This window comes from Taudactylus pleione, unplaced genomic scaffold (assembly GCF_031769625.1).
Source record: "Taudactylus pleione unplaced genomic scaffold, aTauple2 ptg000230l, whole genome shotgun sequence".
In the NCBI taxonomy this organism is placed as follows: domain Eukaryota; kingdom Metazoa; phylum Chordata; class Amphibia; order Anura; family Myobatrachidae; genus Taudactylus; species Taudactylus pleione.
The window spans coordinates 3,574,140-3,596,657 of NW_028284632.1; the positions used below are offsets into that span (position 1 = coordinate 3,574,140).

The following is a 22,518-nucleotide window of genomic DNA, read 5'->3' on the forward strand; positions in this document are numbered from 1 at the left end:
TGTACTTTGGGATTAGAGTTTATTGTACTGTGAAAGTGATTAGTATCCTGAGGCCTTATTTTGGGTTTAGGATGAGCTTTGGTTGTTTTTTTCCTTAGCAGAAAGTCCTGCTTGACAAGCACTGTGATGGAAGGGTTCATCATTGCATTATACAGTTGGATATATATATATATATATATCTATCTATACTAACTGAAGTACCTAGCGTTGCCTGGGTTTAAGTTAGGCATCTCAGACCAATTGCCACCCCTCTGTGAAGTTTTCATCCAGTGGAAGGCTCAGAACAGGTTCCCCAGGAGAAAGTTCTGCCCAGCATACACCAACGAGAGGTCCGACCAGGACCCTAACCCCCCTAAAACCTGGCCGGGAACAACTGAACCACTTTGCATTGGTGTCTTTCCAATCGGCGCAGGGGTGTCCAAATGCATAATCGGGCGGACAAACAAACAGACCAATGAATATTGGTCTATTATTCAGTGGCAAGATGTCTGATGGGTGTGTCTATATGTAACTTTTGACGTTCTCCTATTCTGTTCCCAGAATTCTCCATTGAGCTGAAGACAGACAATTCGGAAATGAGCGAGACTGAGCAGAAAGCGACCAGCGAGGAGGCAAACACATCATCCTCTTTCTACCCTGCTCCGGATAAGTACATTCTAGAGAATGGGAAAGTAAGGTCCTCTTTATGTCCTGTGTATATATTGTCTTATTACTATTACTGATACCAGCACCAGGCTATTATATTATTACATACTGGCAGCAATGGTAATTACAGAACGCAAAGGAAAGAGAAGACAAGCCCTTATATAGTGCATTAGTAATAAGAAAATAACTCTTATGCTTCATCCTACACTGTAGCAGTTGGATTCAGAAGCATAAGCATCTACCCAGTTGCACGGTTTTGGTTCAATAAATTGACCACCAGATGGTCTGACATAAACTACGGGTACCGTTTTTTAGACATCAAGTATGAGGTCTTACAGTTTGTGATCCAAAGAATTGCCTAAATTTTGGGTATACATTAAGTACATGTGTATACATCAATATTGAGATCTACCCCTGAAGAAGTCTCATAAAGAGACGAAACGCGTAGGGTTTTAATGAAAGGTGGACACTACATTTAAACATCTGCTGATCGAAAGGTGTATGATATCCCTTTCCTAAGATTGGAAGGCTGTGCATTACCAAATTGTGTAAGATTGTCCATCTAGCATACTGTAAAATTTTAATAAAGAATTATTTTACTTTCTATTTTTCTAATTCTTACTAACATTGGCCTTGGGCCTGTGTTTGGGTGTCTTGGTACGAGGGTATCTTTTTTAGAACCTCGAGGAGGACTTAATGCGAACTCATAGTTTGGACTAATTGATCAAAATTGAGAACGAGTAGGAATAACGGTGAAGTTGTCTCTTCAAAAGATAAAAGAAGACGTATAAGCCTTTGGAGAGATTGCATCGTGTTTTATAAATTTTTAAATAAATTGTGTTGCGATTTAGCGCCCCATCAGTAATCCATTTGTATATCTTTGAATTAGTCCTTCTAACAGGGAACTTACTGAAGGGTGCTGCTGTATGTGAATTGATCAGCGCAGTTTGGGATTTTTTGTGGTATATATATATATATATATATGTATATATATATATATATATATATATACACACACATATACATACATACACAGTCAGGTCCATAAATATTGGGACATTGACAGAATTTTCAGATTTTGGCCTCTATTCACAACCACAATGGTTTTGAAATGAAACAAACAAGATGTGCAGGAACGGTGTAGGAATTACAACAGTTTCAATATGTGCCTCCCACTTTTTAAGGGACCAAAAGTAATGGGACAATCAACTCAAAAGCTATTTCATGGACAGGTGTGAGCTATTCCCTCGTTATTTCATTATCAATTAAGCAGGTAAAAGGTCTGGAGTTGATTCTAGGTGTGACATTTGCATTTGGAATCCGTTGCTATCAACTCTCAATATGAGATCCAAAGAGCTGTCACTATCAGTGAAGCAAGCCATCATTAGGCTGAAAAATCAAAACAAACCCATCAGAGAGATCATTAGGTGTGGCCAAATCAACTGTTTGGAACATTCTTAAAAAGAAAGAACGCATCGGAGAGCTCAGCAACACCAAAAGACCCGGAAGACCACGGAAAACAACTGTGGTGGATGACAAAAGAATTATTTCCCTGGTGAAGAAAAACCCCTTCACAACAGTTGGCCAAATCAAGAACACTCTCCAGGAGGTAGATGTATGTGTGTCAAAGTCAACAATCAAGAGAAGACTTCACAAGAGTGAATATAGAGGGTTCACCACAAGATGCAAACCATTGGTGAGCCACAAAAACAGGAAGACCACATTAGAGTTTGCCAAACAACATCTAAAAAAGCCATTACAGTTCTGGAACAACATCCTATGGACAGATGAGACAAAGATCAACTTGTACCAGAGTGATGGGAAGAGCAGAGAAGGAAAGGAACTGCTCATGATCCAAAACATACCACCTCATCAATGAAGCATGGTGGTGGTAGTGTCATGGCGTGGGCATGTATGGCTGCCAATGGAACTGGTTCCCTTGTATGTATTGATGATGTGACTGCTGACAAAAGCAGCAGAATGAATTCTGAAGTGTTTCGGGCAATATTATATGCTCATGTTCAGTCAAATACTTCAGAACTCATTGGACGGCGCTTCACAGTGCAGATGGACAAAGACCCAAAGCATACTGCAAAAGCAACCAAAGAGTTTTTTAAGGCTAAAAAGTGGAATGTTATGCAATGGCCAAGTCAATCCCCTGACCTGAATCCAATTGAGCATGCATGTCACTTGATGAAGACAAAACTGAAGGGAAAATGCCCAAAGAACAAGCAGGAACTGAAGACATTTGCAGTAGAGGCCTGGCAGAGCATCACCAGGGATGAATCCCAGTGTCTGGTGATGTCTATGCGTTCCAGACTTCAGGCTATAATTGCCTGCAAAGGATTTGCAACAAAGTATTAAAAAGTGAAAGTTAGATTTAGGATTGTTTAGTTTGTCCCATTACTTTTGGCCCCTTAAAAAGTGGGAGGCACATATAGAAACCATTGTAATTCCTACACCGTTCACCTGATTTGGATGTAATTACCCTCAAATTAAATCTGAAAGTCTGCAGTTAAATCACATCTTGGTTTTTTCATTTCAAAGCCATTGTGGTGGTGAATAGAGGCCAAAATATGAAAAGTCTGTCAATGTCCCAATATTTATGGACCTGACTATATATATATATATATATATATATATATATCATTTATTTTTGGCCAGTTTTTGCTTGTACAAAGCTGTTAAAGCCAGTTCTATATGTGAACTTTCAATTGGGGAGAGCAGTTGACACCACAATAGTCCCTCATAAGGAGCCTCACATTACTACTGTGCTGTTGGAAGACCCTGCTCCTTCAGCTATCAAACCCCCAGTCTGTGGTTTCCCGCTTACCTCTGTTCCTTTCCTCTTATCATGACACTGCCCCTTCCTCAGTAACAAAATCACTAGAGTGGACAGGTCACTGCCTCCCATAAGGTCACTACTCTCCGCTCACGAAATACTCTGATGATGAACATTACTGTAACCTGATTGGCTGCAGGTTGTTCTAGCATCACCCACCTCATCCCACATGGGAAGCAGATGAAGACTGAATACACTAAGGCTCTCAGACCTAATTAGTCCTGTGAACACCATTTACATCCATTTTTCATAACTTGATTACACCTACACATTAGAAACACAGAAGTCTTATGGTGCATTAAAATAAATGTGGCAAGCTGCAGATGTAATCTGGTAATTCGTCATGTTACATTCTCACAGATGAATAAAGTGCTGTTCAACACATCAATAGTGTGTATGCATTGTGAGATGTGGTTTTGTTGAACATGTAATTCACTGATGTGAATAAGCCCTAATTTACATAGACCAGGGGACTGTTAACTAATGTAAACCTTTAACTTGGCAACTACTTAAAATGTAAATTATCTTTATTATTTGAAATATTGCTGGTCTAGTAGCGCTATGAGATAATGGAATTCCGTGTTCACCATCCAATTAATTTATATGTAGCATGAATCCGAGGTCACTTCTAATATCTGCAATGATTTTGGGGATACATTATCTCTTACATGACTTGAGTTTCCCTGCTGTAAATATAAATGACGGCATCAGAATTCACCAATTATTACCAGTAACATAAGAAGTCATTTTTAGGCAGATAGCATTTGGTTTATACATATATGAGTAGTGTTCATTCTAGCACCCTGCACCTGTCACAATCCGTGCAGTTCCTCTTAACTGCCTTGGGGTGTCACTCTATGCTCTGGTGCTTCTAGCACACTCTGGTCTGTATCTTAGCAGTTTGTTGCATCAGCTGAGTGTGCTAGAACCACCAGAGCAGAGAGTGAAACCCCAGACAGGAAAGAGGAACTGCACGGGCTGCGACAGGTGCAGGGTGCTAGAATGAACGCTATGTGAGCATCACTTTTATAGGGTTCTAACCTCCTGGTCTTCCACACAGGTCCACCTAGGCAGTGGAGTGTGGGTGAATGAGGAGAAATGGCACCAGCTGCAAGCGACACAGGGAGATTCCAAGTACACAAAGAATTTGGCTGTCATCATCTGGGGCACGGACATCCTGAAGAACCGCAGCGTCACCGGCGTGGCTACAAAGAAGAAGAAGGATGCGAGTCCCAAACCTCCGCTGTCACCTCACAAGCTTAGCGTTATCAGAGGTAGAGCCTATTTGTGTAACACAATGGGGGGGGGTAACTAATATCAACTATTGTGTAATTTGCTGAGCCGTTCTGCAGATATGAGAGAATCTGCGGCTACATGTGCAACAGTTGTCTTATTGTCTCTATCTTTATTAGTTGGAGCTTCTTCAAATGCCTGTGTCTGTAGTATTTGATATGAAGGGAGGAACCCCTCTAAGTGCCTGTGTCTGTAGTATTTGATATGAAGGGAGGAACCCCTCTAAGTGCCTGCGTCTGTAGTATTTGATATGAAGGGAGGAACCCCTCTAAGGGCCTGTGTCTGTAGTATTTGATATGAAGGGAGGAACCCCTCTAAGTGCCTGTGTCTGTAGTATTTGATATGAAGGGAGGAACCCCTCTAAGTGCCTGTGTCTGTAGTATTTGATATGAAGGGAGGAACCCCTCTAAGTGCCTGTGTCTGTAGTATTTGATATGAAGGGAGGAACCCCTCTAAGTGCCTGTGTCTGTAGTATTTGATATGAAGGGAGGAACCCCTCTAAGTGCCTGTAGTACTTGATATGAAGGGAGGAACCCCTCTAAATGCCTGTGTCTGTAGTACTTGATATGAAGGGAGGAACCCCTCTAAATGCCTGTGTCTGTAGTATTTGATATGAATGGAGGAACCCCTCTAAGTGCCTATGTCTGTAGTATTTGATATGAAGGGAGGAACCCCTCTAAGTGCCTGTGTCTGTCGTATTTGATATGAAGGGAGGAACCCCTCTAAGTGCCTGTGTCTGTAGTACTTGACAGAAAGGGAGGAACCCCTCTAAGTGCCTGTGTCTGTAGTACTTGATATGAAGGGAGGAACCCCTCTAAATGCCTGTGTCTGTTATACTTGATATGAAGGGAGGAACCTCTCTAAATGCCTGTGTCTGTAGTATTTGATATGAAGGGAGGAACCCCTCTAAGTGCCTGTGTCTGTAGTATTTGATATGAAGGGAGGAACCCCTCTAAGTGCCTGTGTCTGTAGTATTTGATATGAAGGGAGGAACCTCTCTAAATGCCTGTGTCTGTAGTATTTGATATGAAGGGAGGAACCCCTCTAAATGCCTGTGTCTGTAGTATTTGATATGAAGGGAGGAACCCCTCTAAATGCCTGTGGCTGTAGTATTTGATATGAAGGGAGGAACCCCTCTAAGTGCCTGTGTCTGTAGTATTTGATATGAAGGGAGGAACCCCTCTAAATGCCTGTGGCTGTAGTATTTGATATGAAGGGAGGAACCCCTCTAAATGCCTGTGGCTGTCGTATTTGATATGAAGGGAGGAACCCCTCTAAATGCTTGTGTCTGTAGTACTTGATATGAAGGGAGGAACCCCTCTAAGTGCCTGTGTCTGTAGTATTTGATATGAAGGGAGGAACCCCTCTAAATGCCTGTGTCTGTAGTACTTGATATGAAGGGAGGAACCCCTCTAAGTGCCTGTGTCTGTCGTATTTGATATGAAGGGAGGAACCCCTCTAAATGCCTGTGTCTGTAGTACTTGATATGAAGGGAGGAACCCCTCTAAGTGCCTGTGTCTGTAGTACTTGATATGAAGGGAGGAACCCCTCTAAGTGCCTGTAGTATTTGATATGAAGGGAGGAACCCCTCTAAATGCCTGTGTCTGTTATACTTGATATGAAGGGAGGAACCCCTCTAAATGCCTGTGGCTGTAGTATTTGATATGAAGGGAGGAACCCCTCTAAATGCCTGTGTCTGTAGTACTTGATATGAAGGGAGGAACCCCTCTAAGTGCCTGTGTCTGTCGTATTTGATATGAAGGGAGGAACCCCTCTAAATGCCTGTGTCTGTAGTACTTGATATGAAGGGAGGAACCCCTCTAAGTGCCTGTGTCTGTAGTACTTGATATGAAGGGAGGAACCCCTCTAAGTGCCTGTAGTATTTGATATGAAGGGAGGAACCCCTCTAAATGCCTGTGTCTGTTATACTTGATATGAAGGGAGGAACCCCTCTAAATGCCTGTGGCTGTAGTATTTGATATGAAGGGAGGAACCCCTCTAAATGCCTGTGTCTGTCGTATTTGATATGAAGGGAGGAACCCCTCTAAGTGCCTGTGTCTGTAGTACTTGATATGAAGGGAGGAACCCCTCTAAGTGCCTGTGTCTGTAGTATTTGATATGAAGGGAGGAACCCCTCTAAATGCCTGTGTCTGTAGTACTTGATATGAGGGGAGGAACCCCTCTAAGTGCCTGTGTCTGTCGTATTTGATATGAAGGGAGGAACCCCTCTAAGTGCCTGTGTCTGTAGTACTTGATATGAAGGGAGGAACCCCTCTAAGTGCCTGTGTCTGTAGTATTTGATATGAAGGGAGGAACCCCTCTAAGTGCCTATGTCTGTAGTATTTGATAGGAAGGGAGGAACCCCTCTAAGTGCCTGTGTCTGTAGTACTTGATATGAAGGGAGGAACCCCTCTAAGTGCCGTTGGTCTCAGAGATGATTATTTATACTCCCAGAGCCTAATCATACAAGACCCAAGGATCCTATTATTATCGTTCATTTATACAGCGCCACCATAAATAATAAGTTCTTTACCCTAGCTGGAGCACCTAGAGGAAACCCACACAAACACTGAGAAAGCATGCAAACTCCACACAGATAGGGCCCTGCTCGGAATTAAACGCAAGAACCAGCACTGTGAGGCAGTAATGCTAACCACTACGCATGATGGCCTGAATTAATGTTTATCTGGGTGTGGATTGATAGTCAGACAGGAGCTAGATAGACATTCAATAGTAGACAACAGAAGTTAGACAGTACATCGGTCAACAGGGTTAAAAGGTCGACATGGACTTAGGTCGTCGGGGACAAAAGGTCGACATGCAAATGGTCGACACATAAAAAGGTTAACACATTGGTTTTTTTTGTTATTTAAAACTGTAACCCTAATCATCCCCTTCTGCAGCCTAAACCTAACCCTGATTCTAACCCTAACAAATCATGAAAAACCATGTGTCGACCTGTGTTGACCATATGCATGTCGACCTTTTGACCCTGCTGACCTAAGTTCACGTAAACCATTTAACTGTCGACCTATTAACCCTGTCGACATTTTGTCCCTGTCGACCATCGGGATACCTGTTTATCTGGCATTTTGTGAACTGAATTGTGCCTTGGTGATGTCACTTGTTCCTAGTGAATTGATAGGCTGCATACTTTATAAACGTTACCTTATAGTGACTGCACAGATTAAGGGTTGTCTATTCACTTAGTGTAAGTAATGAGAAAAATGTATTTTAAAAAACAAACAAACCAAGAGCAGAGATGAAGATCTGTTTATTATGTCACCAGCATAAAGTAAAATGCTTTCTTAAAATATCCCCCCATCATTCAATATAACCTTTCATAATGATATTCTTCCATTTAGGCACCTTTAGAATAGAACTCTCCCAGCCTCACCCTCTGCCATATATTTGAGGACAATTAATGTCCAAAGAACTGCGCTCCATCTGTAAGCTATACAGGAGAATAGTGGAAACCAATGCTTGTCATCTGACGATGCATAATCCCCTCATTTCTCCTGCTTGTATTGCAGTTAGAGATGAGGCCTTCAAAACAAATTGCTTTACTCTTTAAATGGCCTTACAATGGCATTGCCTGTTCTAATTCATCTGGATTAGCGTGCATTGGAAACACACAGGTTTGGTTCATATATGATGCCCAGAAGCTAGTGTGGTAGATATAGGTTACTTTACGATGTTAAAAGACCAATGAATCACTTGTGCCACCTGTCACAGTGAGCATAGCTCTTGGTGCACCAATCTCCGCAGGAAGAAGCTACAGTGATATAGGAAACATTAGAAGATAGTCTCAGTGATGGGAACAATGATGCGTCTTACTGTCTTGCCATCAGTTTCGCTCCTTCCTGCTCTGATCTTTACAGAGCGCTCTCTGATGAGTGTCACCAAGGAGACAGGCTCAAGGAGGGATTCCAGCAGAGAACAGAGGGTCTCACAGTATAATGCTAGTCTGCTAAGAAAGAAGATGTCACCAGGTAGTTGCTAAAATATAGATACCTTGTACTTTGGATTACTACACGAATTTACTCTGCAGTTGAATAGTTAGCTGTCGCCTGAGGCAGAATATATGATTAGAGCAAGGCCCTTCTATACACCTCTGGTATATCCTGCATCCAAGTTGTGCTGTGTTAACCATGCAGTGGTCATTGATCCACATTCAAAGTAGATGTCGTACACGCGATCAATGGATGTTGTAGGCACACAGATGAGGTCCAAGGGTGCAGCAGAACAGTACATTGTGTATACAGGGTTTATCATCTATGTTCATGCCAATTATTACACTACTATATTTATATACATAAGGAGACGATACAAACTTGACACACATTGCCGGGATGGTATCGAACCCACAGCTACCAGGAAGCTGTGCTAGCCACCATGCCGCAGTATGTCGACGTTCACGATGTCAACATCATAAATTATCGACATGGAAATTGTCAACATTGGCCATAATGTCAACATACAAAAGGTCCACATTGTGAAAGTGTCGACGTCAGAGTTAGACTTGCCTTAAACAGACATTGCCGACAGTCTAACCATGTCGACATTTCATTAGTGTTGACATGCTGAATATCAACTTGGTGAATGTCAACATTTTCATGTCGACCTTATGACTGCTGACACTGTCAACGTGAACAAATCTGAACCCAGTAAATAAAAGTGCACACATGCATCTTTACGAGCAGACCGCCCCTATCCGTATGATTGGTCCGATACCTGTCGTCAGCATTACAATTTGTGCAAAATATACATTTGAATACACTGAATGTGACAAATATGCATATCCCATAGTTCTGTCAGTATGCCCTCATAGCCAATTGCCTTCGTGAGAACACCAGTTATAGCCCAGTTACACCCCTACGGTCGCAAATGGAAATGAGACTGAAACGCGTAGAACGCCGCATTTCACATACTTGTGTACGCTCAGTTGCAGTGCAGCTCTGCATCAGGCCCAATAGGGGTTTTCTTATAAACATTTTGAGATCTGCCCTATATTTTGTGTCTAGTCCTTCTTTCAAATAATATTTAGGGGTGAAAATTCAATTTGTCGCGGGACTTACCGTGGGGTTAACTTCCCAGAGCTATACAGTTACTGCCTGCGGATAAGCACCCATGGGTCCTCTTACCGCAGATTTCTACTTGCAACCTCCTGAGGTGAGATTAGAAATCCTCGATAACTTGTGCTTCCAGGGCGAATTGCGGGATTACCCTGGGCAGTAATTGCATAGCTTTGGGAACTTAACCCGAGCGCTATAACTAAGTAAGTCCGCGGCTAATTTGAGCAATATGGATTTGGTGTGAGCCTGTATTAGACTGGAGTCAGATAGGTGCTTTAGCTAGTCAATAAAATGCAGGGCTCAAAATCTGTTGTGAAGTTCCTCTCCCGCAGATTAGGGTAATGTTTGTATTAAGCCAAAAGACATCGCTCGCGCTGCAGAAGCTCAGCGACTGTCTGACTTAAGCCCCTCGTTAAAGATGACCGTTGTTAGAGATCAGCCTGTAATTTCTTACCTGCTTTCTGTGTTTCTCTTAGAATGTATGTATGACAGAATAGCACAAGAGACGATGGACGAGAATGAAATTGCACAGAGGCTCTCCAAAGTCAACAAATACATCTGCGAAAAGATCATGGACATCAACAAGTCATGCAAAAACGAGGAGAGGCGAGAGGCAAAATACAGCGTACAATAAACCTGTGATGTTTTGTAAGGTCTGCCTGGTGGCTTTATTTTCTAGAAGAGTTTTCCATTTCGGCGCGTGAACCAAAACCACGTGTAAAGTGAAATTCGCTCAAATGCTGTTTCGGATTTTGCACGACAAATACAGTTCCCAAGAGTTGCGAGTATGCATTGTGTACTAACGGGAACTGGAAAAGCGGATTCGGGGGGCGAATAAACGGCCGGAGTCTGTCTCAACTCTCGTTTCGTTCAATTTTTTTTATTTTTTATGTTGCCAAATTTGCTGCACTTTCTGTGTGTTTCGGAACGACTCCTAGCTGTACTTGAGCGTTGTTATTGCGCTGCCAGGCTTGCTGTATACAAACACATTGCCAAGCTCTTATGAAGTAAGCAATTCTGTTATTTATTTTTGTCTGTTTTTTATACCTTTTATTATTTTTGTTTTCAAAATGAGTCTCCACATAATATCTGGTAGACACTATTGTTTACAATATTTTGATGCTCTTATAAAATGTGTCTAAACGTGTCCTCTTCCGGTGTCTAGGGAAGCTACCATGATAATGTATAGAGCGTATTTTTATTTTTGTACTGTAGTACAATACTGCTTTGCATACATTGTTCCGCTTCGAGCTACGCTATACTTGAAGTCAGGTTTCCCATGTCCCGCAGTGTATGATAAAAGGGACTGCCAGTAGGATAGACAGTAATAGCAGCAGTAATATCTTAAACCAGGTTTTTGTTTTGCAAAGTGTCTGCCAGTGATTCATTTTGGCCCTGAAAGGCGTTTTTGGGCCTCGATTTCCTTTGCCTTTTCTACACTGTATTGTATGACTATATTTTTACCGGATCTGATCCACAAACCTTTATTTAAGACTATTTAATTAGCTCATTCCATGAAGAAATTGTAAAACAGGGGAACCTCTTTTTATACTGCATCGAGGGATGAACGGAATTTCCACATTCAGAATTTGGCTTTAAGTATACCCAGTTCTACCCCCACCCACATCACACAGCTAAATGAATTACCAGTCACCAGCCCAACTTCTTTTATAGACTATAAATTATGCAAAATACAGATTTACAAGTAGATTGGCATTTGGTAAAGCAGAAATGGGATTCAAAGATTACATCACGTGAACGTTTTCACCCCTGCGAAATGGCCTAAGACAAGTGCAAGATACGTAAACCTGCCATAAATAGGGCGATCCTACCACTCAGTCAAGCAACACGATAGTATGTATAGTATATTTACTATTGGGCTGTTTGTCAAAGCTGCCAATGATTGCATCTTTAAATCTATCGATCAAAGGTGCCAAAAGATACAAAAATTAAATAGTTTTAGTATATATTTCTGTTGCGACTTTGAATCATCCAATAGTAAACGTACCTTGCTGAGACTCCATTTTGGCAGCACATGGGTGGGGAAATGAAATGTGATTGGTCTATGCCAGATTATATGGGCTAACAAGTGCTGCTTATACAGATCACTGCCTGATCTGGTTTACTTGCTAGTTGTGAAGCTGTATACATTTCTTCTACAGAGAAGCCGATCATAGGGCATACATTGCTTCTGTTACTTTGTTGCAGTTTGGTTAAATCATAAATTGTTTCCTTCAAGGTGGTTACTTGAGCTAAGGTTTATCATTTGTTTAGGACTGACTGCAGCTATTACGCACACTTTATCTTCAGTATTGTTCATATGTTGTATTAATCCAAAAATAATTACATTGCCATACTAGTTATTTTATTTAGTTTTTGTAAATGGGTTCATGTTATTCTCTTTATTAAGGCCAGTCACCACCTGTTGTGCTAAACTCACTTGTCTGTCTATTTGTACATTCAAGTCCATACATACTGTAGTATCTAAGCATTTCATTCAGTATTGCAGTGTGTTTGTGATCCCAATACGACAGCTGTGTCTGGTTCATTAAAAATTGTATCATAATTGAGCATGCCAATATAGACTTTTCCATAGTGCCAAAAGTCTTTATATTATACAATTCAGACAGTTACCTGTGAGGGCAAATAGTACTCTGATCCTACTGATCTTGACTTGGGTTGAGTAGCAGTACCACATTGCATGCTCCGTTTTACTGTAGGTGGCAGTCAGGGCCGACTCTAGGGGTCTTCGACCAGTGCGGTTGAACAGTGGTGCCACCCATAGAGGGCGCACTCCTCCCCAACATCCCGATTTCAGCGGGACAGTACTGGGTGGTCAAATTGGGAGGTTGCGGACCCCCACCACCGCAGCTGTGCCGGACCCCGGAGTCTGAATGGATGCTGCGCGCATGCACACGGCATCCATTCAGTGACAGGAGAGGGCTGGAGGAAGCCCAGCTAGTGAGGCTCCCCCCAGCCTGAGATTATTTGGAGGCGTGCCATTCCGACACACCTCCAAGTAACATCACATAGGGGACGTGGCCTATGGTAATTAGGGTGCTATTTGTAGTGCTGGCACAGGGTGCTCCGAACCCTGGAGCCGGCCCTGGTGGCAGTACCATTAGTGCAGGTGAAGTGCACCGTAACAAAAGACTGCCAAAGAAGGGAATTTCCATAGCGGTACTCACTATTATTCCATCCATTCTTATAGTTGTCATTGTGTGGCCTCATAGGTATTGTCAAACAGTTGATTTGTTTAAAAGATTCAGAGGGCAATGTTCAGAAATAGCACCTGCTGTTGCTTTTGTTTCCTTCGTTAGGTACACCATTGTCATGTTGGTTACTGAAATCCATTGAGGTCAGCGGTTGACACAGCGATGGTTGCGGGGTGAGATGACATGGCATTGTCGACAGGCAGACGGGATTGGACGTTGCTTTTTCATATAGAAAAAGAAAAACACTTACAATTTTAAAAGATTGCGTAAAACTTAATAAAGACAATACAAAGTATTTCTGTTAAGAACTATATTTACATTATTGATGCACTAGATGAACTTATTCCATCGTTGGCTTGGCATGGTAAGCCGCTGGGCCACATTTTGTAAATTACATTTTTCCAATCACGGTACAGTTTAAATGTGGGGACAGCTCAGAAAAATAGCGGACAAGGTAATATGTGGTCTTACCCAGAGCAAGCAGCCAGACGCAAAGGGTTATATTTACTAAGGGCAATAATATTAAATGTTAAACAACTCTGGTTTTGCGTTTAAAATCCTGCGGCCAGAACCGCCAGCAAGCTGCAGCTTTGAAAAGTCACAGCTTAGTAAATAATACACTCAAGTATAACTTTTCTAGTGCTCACCCGTGATACAAACGTACAGTATGTAGTGTGGTGGACGAGTTAAGTAGCGGTTTGCGTGTAACGACAGTTACGCATCCAGTCAGGTATTTACTCATCTCATACAAGTGGGTGAAACCGATCTATTCACACACATACAAATGATAGGCTCATTAATCCAGCGCACAAAACAAAGGCTGACGTTTGGGAGAACTGGTGCAAAAAAAACCCATGGTTTAACCCATAGCAACTAATCTGATGATAACTGTCCACAAATACTGATTGTCACTTTACCTGCTGTTACATTGAACTTTCTGACCTTGATGTACTTGCTGCCAAGACTTTTACGTATATATTTTTATTATTAAATGTGTTTTTTTTTGTTCTATTTTGTTTTTAACAAACTGAAATCCATGACTATGGAGATTAACTTTTCTTTTCCTTACAGAAAGGTTCCTTGAATATTAGTATGCAGTTTTATTTGCACTATTGTATTCTTTAAAAAATAAAAAAAACCCCTCAAAGATGTGTTTATTTGTGCAATAAGGTGAACAACAAAAGTGAACCTGTCTTTTGCAACACAGGCAGCCATTTTGTGTGTGTTCCCAAAAATGGGCTAGGCTTTGAGTCTCTGACATCACTGGTACCTAGGCTGCTTCCGAATTGGTTTGGCCCACTTAATGCACTTAACAATAGCTGGCGTGTTCCTGAAATTGATTCACTCCACAAAATGGCCTCCACTGTGTGTAAGAGATAAGTGCACTTTACACCAAGCTCTGACAATGTTTTTTGCTTATTGTGGTTGGCGACACTTTGTATTTATTTTCAAGAAATGAATTGTATTTTTTACTGAAGAAACTTTAACATGGTTATTATTAAATACTAAAACAGAACCTTGGATTTTTGTATTTCCTTTCTAAAGGGACAAAAAAATGGCTGAGATGTTTTTTTTTTTCCATCTGAGAAAGAAGAGCAGGTACTGCAGAAATATGTTATCCCTTTGTCAGGGTCACCGTACTGAGTGAAAATTTAATTTTTTGTGGTAAAGGACTGGTGAAAGATGCTGTACTTGCAGCTAATGGGATGTTTGATCTGCGCTGCGGCGACACAGTGTCTCTGGGCACAGTTTAGCTTTGTCAGGATTAATGTATGGATTAAATTACAGAGATTTACAAAATGGCCCCTAGCTTTTTCTGTTTGAAGATACAGTATATTAAGGAAATGCTCGATGGAAGGGTACGTAAATAAATTATAAAAAAAACCCTGTAATCTAGAACACCTAACACACAGAACAATTAACTATTTCAAAACTTTTGTGATATCTTATATTTAGATGTCAAAATCCCTTAGGATAGTTTGAACTCATACTTTTATTTTTTTCTAAACTCTGTATTGCAATTTATGTTTATGCCTGCTCATGATTGCTATGGCAGCAAATACAGTTACAGACCGAATCGAAAATGACTGGCAATACTACTTGTGTAAAAATGTGTCTATTATGTTTATTTTATGCACCGAGGCAGCCATCTTGTTGATTGGAGGTAGTAGGTACAGTACAGTGTCTACCTCAGATATACTTTATATTGAATCTCTAAAGCCGTGTACACACTGGACCGATATCGGTCCGATATGTCGTTTCAGGACGGATTGGTCAGTGTGTACGGCCAATCTGCGCCCTCCCACAATCATTAGCGATATCGTCCAGTCGGCCGTGCTGCACAGCCAATCGGACTATATCGAATGCGGCGCTGTGCAAGGTAATGAAGGACGGAATGAGTGATCTGATGTCTACCATGGATACGATATGTCGGCCTGTTGGCCGCCATATCGTCTGGGTACACATTGCTCCAGTGCGTATCCAGCTTTACTTTCTAGTAAATGTGTTTTTTTTTAAAGTGCCTTTTGCAACTTATAACTGGGGCTCGATGCAGATGTTTTTTATTCACACGGTGAATCAACAAAAATCCCCTATGCATGCAAAGCAAGTCGCATTTAGCAGTTACAAGTCCTTGTGGGGAGGGGCTGAAACTGGCTGGGAGGGGATATGTAAATATGGCCTAAATACCGTAAATATGCCCAGTGCAGAACAAGAAATGGAAGCAAAGGCCTCTGTTTGGATTCGGACCACTTGGAGGTGCTAGACCTCTTATTATAACATCTGTGGTGGTGTTGATGATGATGACGACGATCAGCCTGGATCTTTCTTTAGTTTTAAAAAAAAAAAGTGCAACCAGCACTAGTGCTGCTAGCCGTATGAAAGCTTGTGGTCCCCTTGAAAATTGCACCACCAGCACAAGGTTTTGCTATTGGCACTATAGTCTTACTGGAACATTTGGATTATTAGTAAATTTGTGGTGATGGAAGCCACCAGGTTGGTGAGAGACAGAACAGTGAGAAACAAAAGGAGTATTTCAAGTGTGAAAGAAATCAGGGCAGTCAAGAGCATTTAGATTGTGCTGTGTTACTATGAATTCTGATGGTGCAATGAGTATAGGAGGGGGGGGAGGGGTAAAGCTGAAGAAAAGGAGGTTGTGGTTGGAGAGCACAAGGGACAAATTTGAAGATTTGTAGATAGAACTGTGGTGTGAAAAATTAGATTAAGGAGGTGTCCACTACTACGGGTGGTAGAGGAAATCCATGGAGAGAGGGAGAAGTTTGGCAGCAGCATTGGAGGGGTTATCAAGAGAAATATTGAGGTAATCTCGTATGAGTTAGGGTTGGTAGGAGGACAGCAAGTGAGACAGACAGGCGATGAGGCTATCAAGAAATCGGGAGATTGACCCATAACATAAAAGTGTATTGATTAGGAAAGAAGACGTGAGGCCTGGGGATGACAATACAGAGTGCTCAGGTATGCTTTTCTTAAAAAGATGGATTTTCCTGGGATAAAAAAGAGGCTTTTATAATTTGCACTCCTGAATACAGAATAAGTAAAAAACATTAGTAAGCATTTTTAGGAATAAAACCAGAACTGAACATATTGCCATAAAGTAAGTTTCAAGAGAAAAAACTTCTGAGCAACTTTTATGCAATTGGACCTAGACCAATGCACGGTGTTTAGGTATAGAGATTATTAAAATCATTAATTATCTGAGGTAAAACATGATCAAGTTTTGAAACAAACTTCTTGTGGAATTATTGAAGCATTCACCCTGTGTTGTTTAAGGCCCTTTTGACATTCATTCGTATAGTGAAGACAGAGGAATCATTACTCTACAAAAATAGCTTCCCTAATGAGTGTTGGCTTTTCTGACTGCATACATTTAATGAGACAACGGAGACTTAATGGATTTCTTAGAGACGTGAGAACCTGTGCTAACCTTGTGTACAACATGGACAGCCTTGTTTTCTCAGTCCATTACCTGAGCTGAAAGTGAAATAAAGTTTTGCTGTACTTTCCAAGGTGTGTTTGATAGAAGTGAAGAGGAAGGCCATTTGCTGGTTGTACCCTCATTGTTGTAATCGTTTGGTAGTTGTTTTTTTAATTAAGAAATTAGGCACTAACCTTTACTTGTAGAGTCACCTTTGAAAAGACGTTACCGGTCTATATTTTAGTTACTACTTCACAAAATTGCTTTGCTAGTCTATGTGGAGGAAAATTAGCTTCAGTCTGCAAGGAGCATCAATTTACGTAGTTCTACTGGAACCCGGTCACATGGCCGACTGGTACCATGTCGACATAGGTCGACGCCCTCAAAGTCAACATGTTAACAATGTCAACGCCTGAAATGTCAGCATGTGAAATGTTGACATTCTCAGAATGTTGACGGGTCTAGGGTTGGGCTGCAGGGAGAGGTTACGGCAAGACTGCGGGGTGGTTGGGGGGTTATAGTTAGCCACTAGGGGGAGGGTTAGGTTACGTACAGGGGGAAGAATACTCACCGGAACGCCGCTACATCAGACATCTCCATCGGCACTGCTGTTCATATTACCATTGAGAAGACGATGCTGTCACCAGGACCAAGTAACACAACATTAGACCACCAGGGACATTAGGTCAACATTCTATCATCTATGTAGACATTATGAATGGAGACTTCAATCATCTCACACCCAGTTATGTTGCATGTATTATAGTTCATCTTGTGGTATAGTTTCAGTCTCACGGGCTTATGTAGTAGGGTGCGATATCGTGCCGCTGCGGGAACTCCTGCGAGTCTTTCTGTATTTTTAAGGGGCAGTCATTTTAAATGCGAAACCAGCTTGGTTTTGCCTTCAAAATGATTTCCGCTTTGAAAATACGGGAAGACTCACAGGAGTTCTCGCAGCGGCACCAGATGGCACCCTACTACATAAGACCCTTAGCATTTTAAAAGTACTTATTGCCTACCCAAATTGGAGGAAACAGATTTGTGACTTGAACCAATGTGTATGTGCATGAGGCCTTTTATTTCAATATGATCTCATTGACCTCATTGGTTTTAAATAAACCAGCAGTCTGCATTCTCTTAAATACTAATTCAGCTTGAATAAACGGCTAAGCTTACTGGGCCTCAGGTATGAAGCGCACAGGATGAACACAGCATAGCCTCTTGGATTTGCACCAGTGTGCCCAAATGCACTTAAAGTCACACATATAATTTCCACTCTCTGGATTAGCCAAATTCAAGCTATGTATGACAGCAGAGTATTAAAGTGGACTAGAAGTATTTTAGCTGACCCTAGTCATCCCAACTATATGGTTTTCAAAAGATTACCATAAAATGTACAATGTAGGAGTGTGCGCGCACGTACAAAGCGGTTATATAATAACTTCTTTCCAGTAGCTGTTCGACTAAAATGCACTGACCTGAGTATTATGGAAAGATTTTATTGGTTTGTTTTATATGCTGAAGTGTTTGTAATTGACAATCCAACATTGTTTTGTTGTTGATGACAATAAACATGTATTATTAGTCAATGGTGCAGTTTAAACCTCTCTAACGCCTTTTGGTTGTAATTCAATTTAGCGGGATAGCTGTGAAGTGCCTCCAGCATGGTCAGGTGGAGTAACATAGTTCATTTTTCCTTGCTCCATAACGCGGTGCACATGAAAATGACTGATGTATAGGTAAGCAGTAATGCGCACATCGGGACCACACATTGCAATGGATTTATATTGACCCCTATCTTTTTTAGCAATACTACCTTTGGTTCTTAATGACAGTGTATGTTAATGGCAGTGCTTAGGCACCTGTGGTGACTGGGAGAAAGTTTTCTTCCATCACAACAATTTGCTCTTTTGTTTCGTCTTCTACTAAATCCTGTCTCTTCCCAATAATAGTATTACCATTAACTTGATTTGGGACGGTCCTGGCATTCATATATTTCTGGGACAAACTGAAATACTCCAGCAAATGTGATGTAGGAGAGGAGCCGGCTATATGTGAGCGCTGATACCATGCTAAATTACGTGTATAATACAGGGAAGGAAGGGAAAGATCCCCAATAAAATTCTACTTTGGTAAGAGACAGGATTTAGTACAAGAGATATTAAAAGTGGAAGTTCTCTTAAATCTGTATACGGTAATAATTTGCTAAGGTCTGTCAAGTCTCCAACATGTGCATGTACAGTATGGGCAGGGGTGTGCCCCCCAATGGCTTCCAATGCCAGTGAAACGGTACAGACCTGACCTAGGAGGAGGACCTGGCTTGTCGTCGGGAACGGAGAGTAAGGGCAGGATGTACTAAAATGTGCAGAGTTTTGGGCGCATTTTCATATGTACCAAGCTCCGCAATGTGATACATTCTGGAGCTTGGACCCAGTGGGTTACATTTGGGTTGTCCAATGGCAGCCTATGGGCTTCTTTTCGCATTTTCCTCTGGGAAGGATCCAATTGGATTACTCCCAGCACCCCCGGTGGCAGGCGCAACATACTGCGCAGTCCCTCTATCGAAAAGGACAGATCTTATTGGGAGAACTGACCTTTGCGATTAGAATCACAATTCTAGGTACATACCACCATTCATAACGCCAGATGCGATGCTTTTTACATCCTGGCCTAACTATGGGAGCAGAGGGGTACTGAGTGGGAGGGGGAGGAGCAGCGGCTAGAGGGCCATTGCAGGGCTGTACAGAGTAGGGGACAGACTGAGGTGACTTGCCAAATGCCAGTTCCCTTTACTTGTATGATTATATTGTTCCATATGTAGTTTGCATTTTCACTTTCAATGCCTATTAGCAAAGCAAAGTAACATCAAGTTATTAAAAGGACAATATACAGTACGTAACGTAAATATAGTAAGTGATTAACTTACACCACTGATATGCGAAGCACAAAGTACCTAATGCTCCATTGCTGCCACTAGTTTCTAGTTTTTGGATAGGCTGCATTCTCATGAATATTATCTACACTGGCTCTATATAACCGTTACACTATAACAGTTACACTATAAAATAAGATGGTACAACAGTTCTGTGCTTGGTTTTGTAAAGATACATTTCGTTGCACAGAGCTATGCGAGGAGGGTGGAGGGAAAGGGTGAGTTGAATGTACCTAAATTGATACATTCCAATTTGTGCTTTGCAATATGAGAAATCATTCTCCGTTATTGCCAGGCTCAACACCTGTCTCACGAAAGGAGATCATCAAATCAGGCACTGAACGGAGGTATAAAAAAATCAATTTGACCCAAATACCTTGCACACTGTCTGTTTTTTGTGCCAATCATTTTCAGATGCAAAAGAAAGACTATTGTACCATTTATAAACTATGTGCTTTTATCTACTCACTAAAAAATAAAATGTACAACTAGTTCTAGATAACAAAAAAATAAATAAACTAGCGCCTGACTCCAGTGTACCAAAAACAGCATTCCTCCTGTAAATTATACATATATGAGAAGATGCTAGGGAGTTATGTACATTTATAAAGCACAGGACTCAGGGGTGCTCTCAGGGGGGAGTTTATGTTGCCCAGATCCTTCCCTCTCCGAATGCTGAAGATGATTATTTACCCTGTCATTCAAGAGTCTTGGGCACTGCAGTAGACATCTGTAGAGGGGGGGGGTCTAGTACAAGAAGCATCAGAACAAACCAATTGTGTGCTGAATATCTCCTCTATATAATAGGGATGGGCAGGGCTCAACTCAGTGGAGTGTCTCGAGATAGTGTCTTGGGGCACGGCTCTTAAGTGATGTAGCAAGCAGGGGTGGCGGCGACTCAGAGTAAGTTGCTGGCAACTCCGCCCCCCACAGCCCAGCACTGCATATCATGCTTCTGCACTGGCAGTGCACCCCCCCCCCCCCGAGCCTCGGCAGTAGCAGCACGACTCCGAGTGAGTCACTGACAGCTCCGCCCCCTGCACTGCTGATCCGACCTGATCATACTTCTGCACTGACTCGGGAGAGTCAGGGCACACACACTCCGGCCCGGCGGTAGCGGCTCCCACTGGCAGAGGCTAGAGAGGTGAGTGTCTCAACACACCAAACGTTGAGTGACTCGAATCATTTGAACCTCTGAATGATTCAAGTGAATGTGTTGAGACACTCACCCAGTAGCCATCTCTACTATATAACCAGAAGGCAAACAGCTCAGGGAGCAGGGAACTCGTCTTAGAGAAGTCTGTAGGTGCCTAATCTGCAGAAGAAAGAGGGCGAGTACTGTCAGTGTGTCTCAGACTCTGACCTTTGAGCCTGTCTTCTAGCGCTGCCAGTGTATCTGTCCTGCTTGTGTCTGTGTCTGACTTGTCAGGGAGTCTGGGTCCTAGTCCTGTCTTTGTGTCCTCCAGTCCTGTCAGTGGTTCCGGCACATAGTGTTAGTCTATCACCAAGCATCGATATGTGTAGTATTGGCTGTGACTGTATATTTGTATTTTTACAGTATTCTAATGCCTGAAATAAACTAGGTATCCAGATAAATCATAAAACAATAGCATTTTGTTTGCAATCCAGGTAGCAACATTGACCACATGGTGGATATAGCAAGAACTATGTGGTAAATGTACATATCTTGCTGCATACTTACTGCAGTGCTCAGTGTACCTGAAACATACACTGAGTGGTGGATGCTGGCAATTTCACTGCATGTACAATGTTATTTTATAGTGTGAAAAACACTTTTTACCCTTTTAAATATACTAATTTACTATATAGGACTTTGCGAATAAGCAACACTTTGGGACTCAGCTTTAGGCTTATTGCAGCGTATTTTCTTTACTCTGTTGCCAAATGAAGCATTCAGAAAACCCCATATAGAAATCCTACCGCCGCCCCAAAACAGCCGCTGCCTGTCAGTCAGGCTGCGGCATCCAGGGCTCTGCGAATGATCTCGGAGTACAAGAACTAAACATGCGCAGTGCGGCACATTCACAGATCTCACACCATCGGAGATGTACGTAGACTCTCTGGTTTGCGCACATCTCTGAATTAGGACCCATGTCCATATACAGGAGTCTATTTACTAAGCACTGTTAGGAGACAGAGTGAAAAGTGATAAGGTGCCAGCCAATCAGCTCCCACTGTCAAACACAGCCTGTGAGATGACAGGAGCTGATTGGCTGGCACCTTATCACTTTTTACTCTGTCTCCTAACACTGCTTAGTAAATAGACCCTACAGTCACTAATGCTACCTAAAAAGAGACTTCTACTTATTTGTATCCCCTATATTGAAGTTAGATGTAGTAGTGCTCCCAATGTGGAATAATAGTCCCGCAGTTTTATACAGTTTAGTGGTTAGTCCACATTGCTATCTGGATCCTCTGTCCTTTATGAGGTTACTGGCAGGAATAAAACCACACTGTACAATTTAAAAATAATCAACCCATACTCTGATAATGCTGGTCCAGACGCACACCACCTTCTTACAGATACATTTCACTCCATCATTCTGCCCCATAAATGAAAG

General features: G+C 41.9%; 2 protein-coding genes across 2 annotated transcripts in view; both read left to right on the forward strand.

The window, feature by feature from the left end:
* BEND5 (BEN domain containing 5) overlaps positions 1-14,574 on the forward strand; it is a 59,136-nt gene extending 44,562 nt beyond the window's left edge. The window contains exons 5-7 of the mRNA XM_088479300.1: positions 541-671; positions 4,548-4,761; positions 10,332-14,574. Coding sequence (XP_088335426.1) covers positions 541-671; positions 4,548-4,761; positions 10,332-10,489 — 503 coding nt within the window. The 3' untranslated portion in view covers positions 10,490-14,574. The remainder of the gene's footprint in view (positions 1-540; positions 672-4,547; positions 4,762-10,331) is intronic.
* AGBL4 (AGBL carboxypeptidase 4) overlaps positions 1-22,518 on the forward strand; it is a 2,679,639-nt gene that overhangs the window by 1,991,013 nt on the left and 666,108 nt on the right. The window lies entirely within an intron of this gene.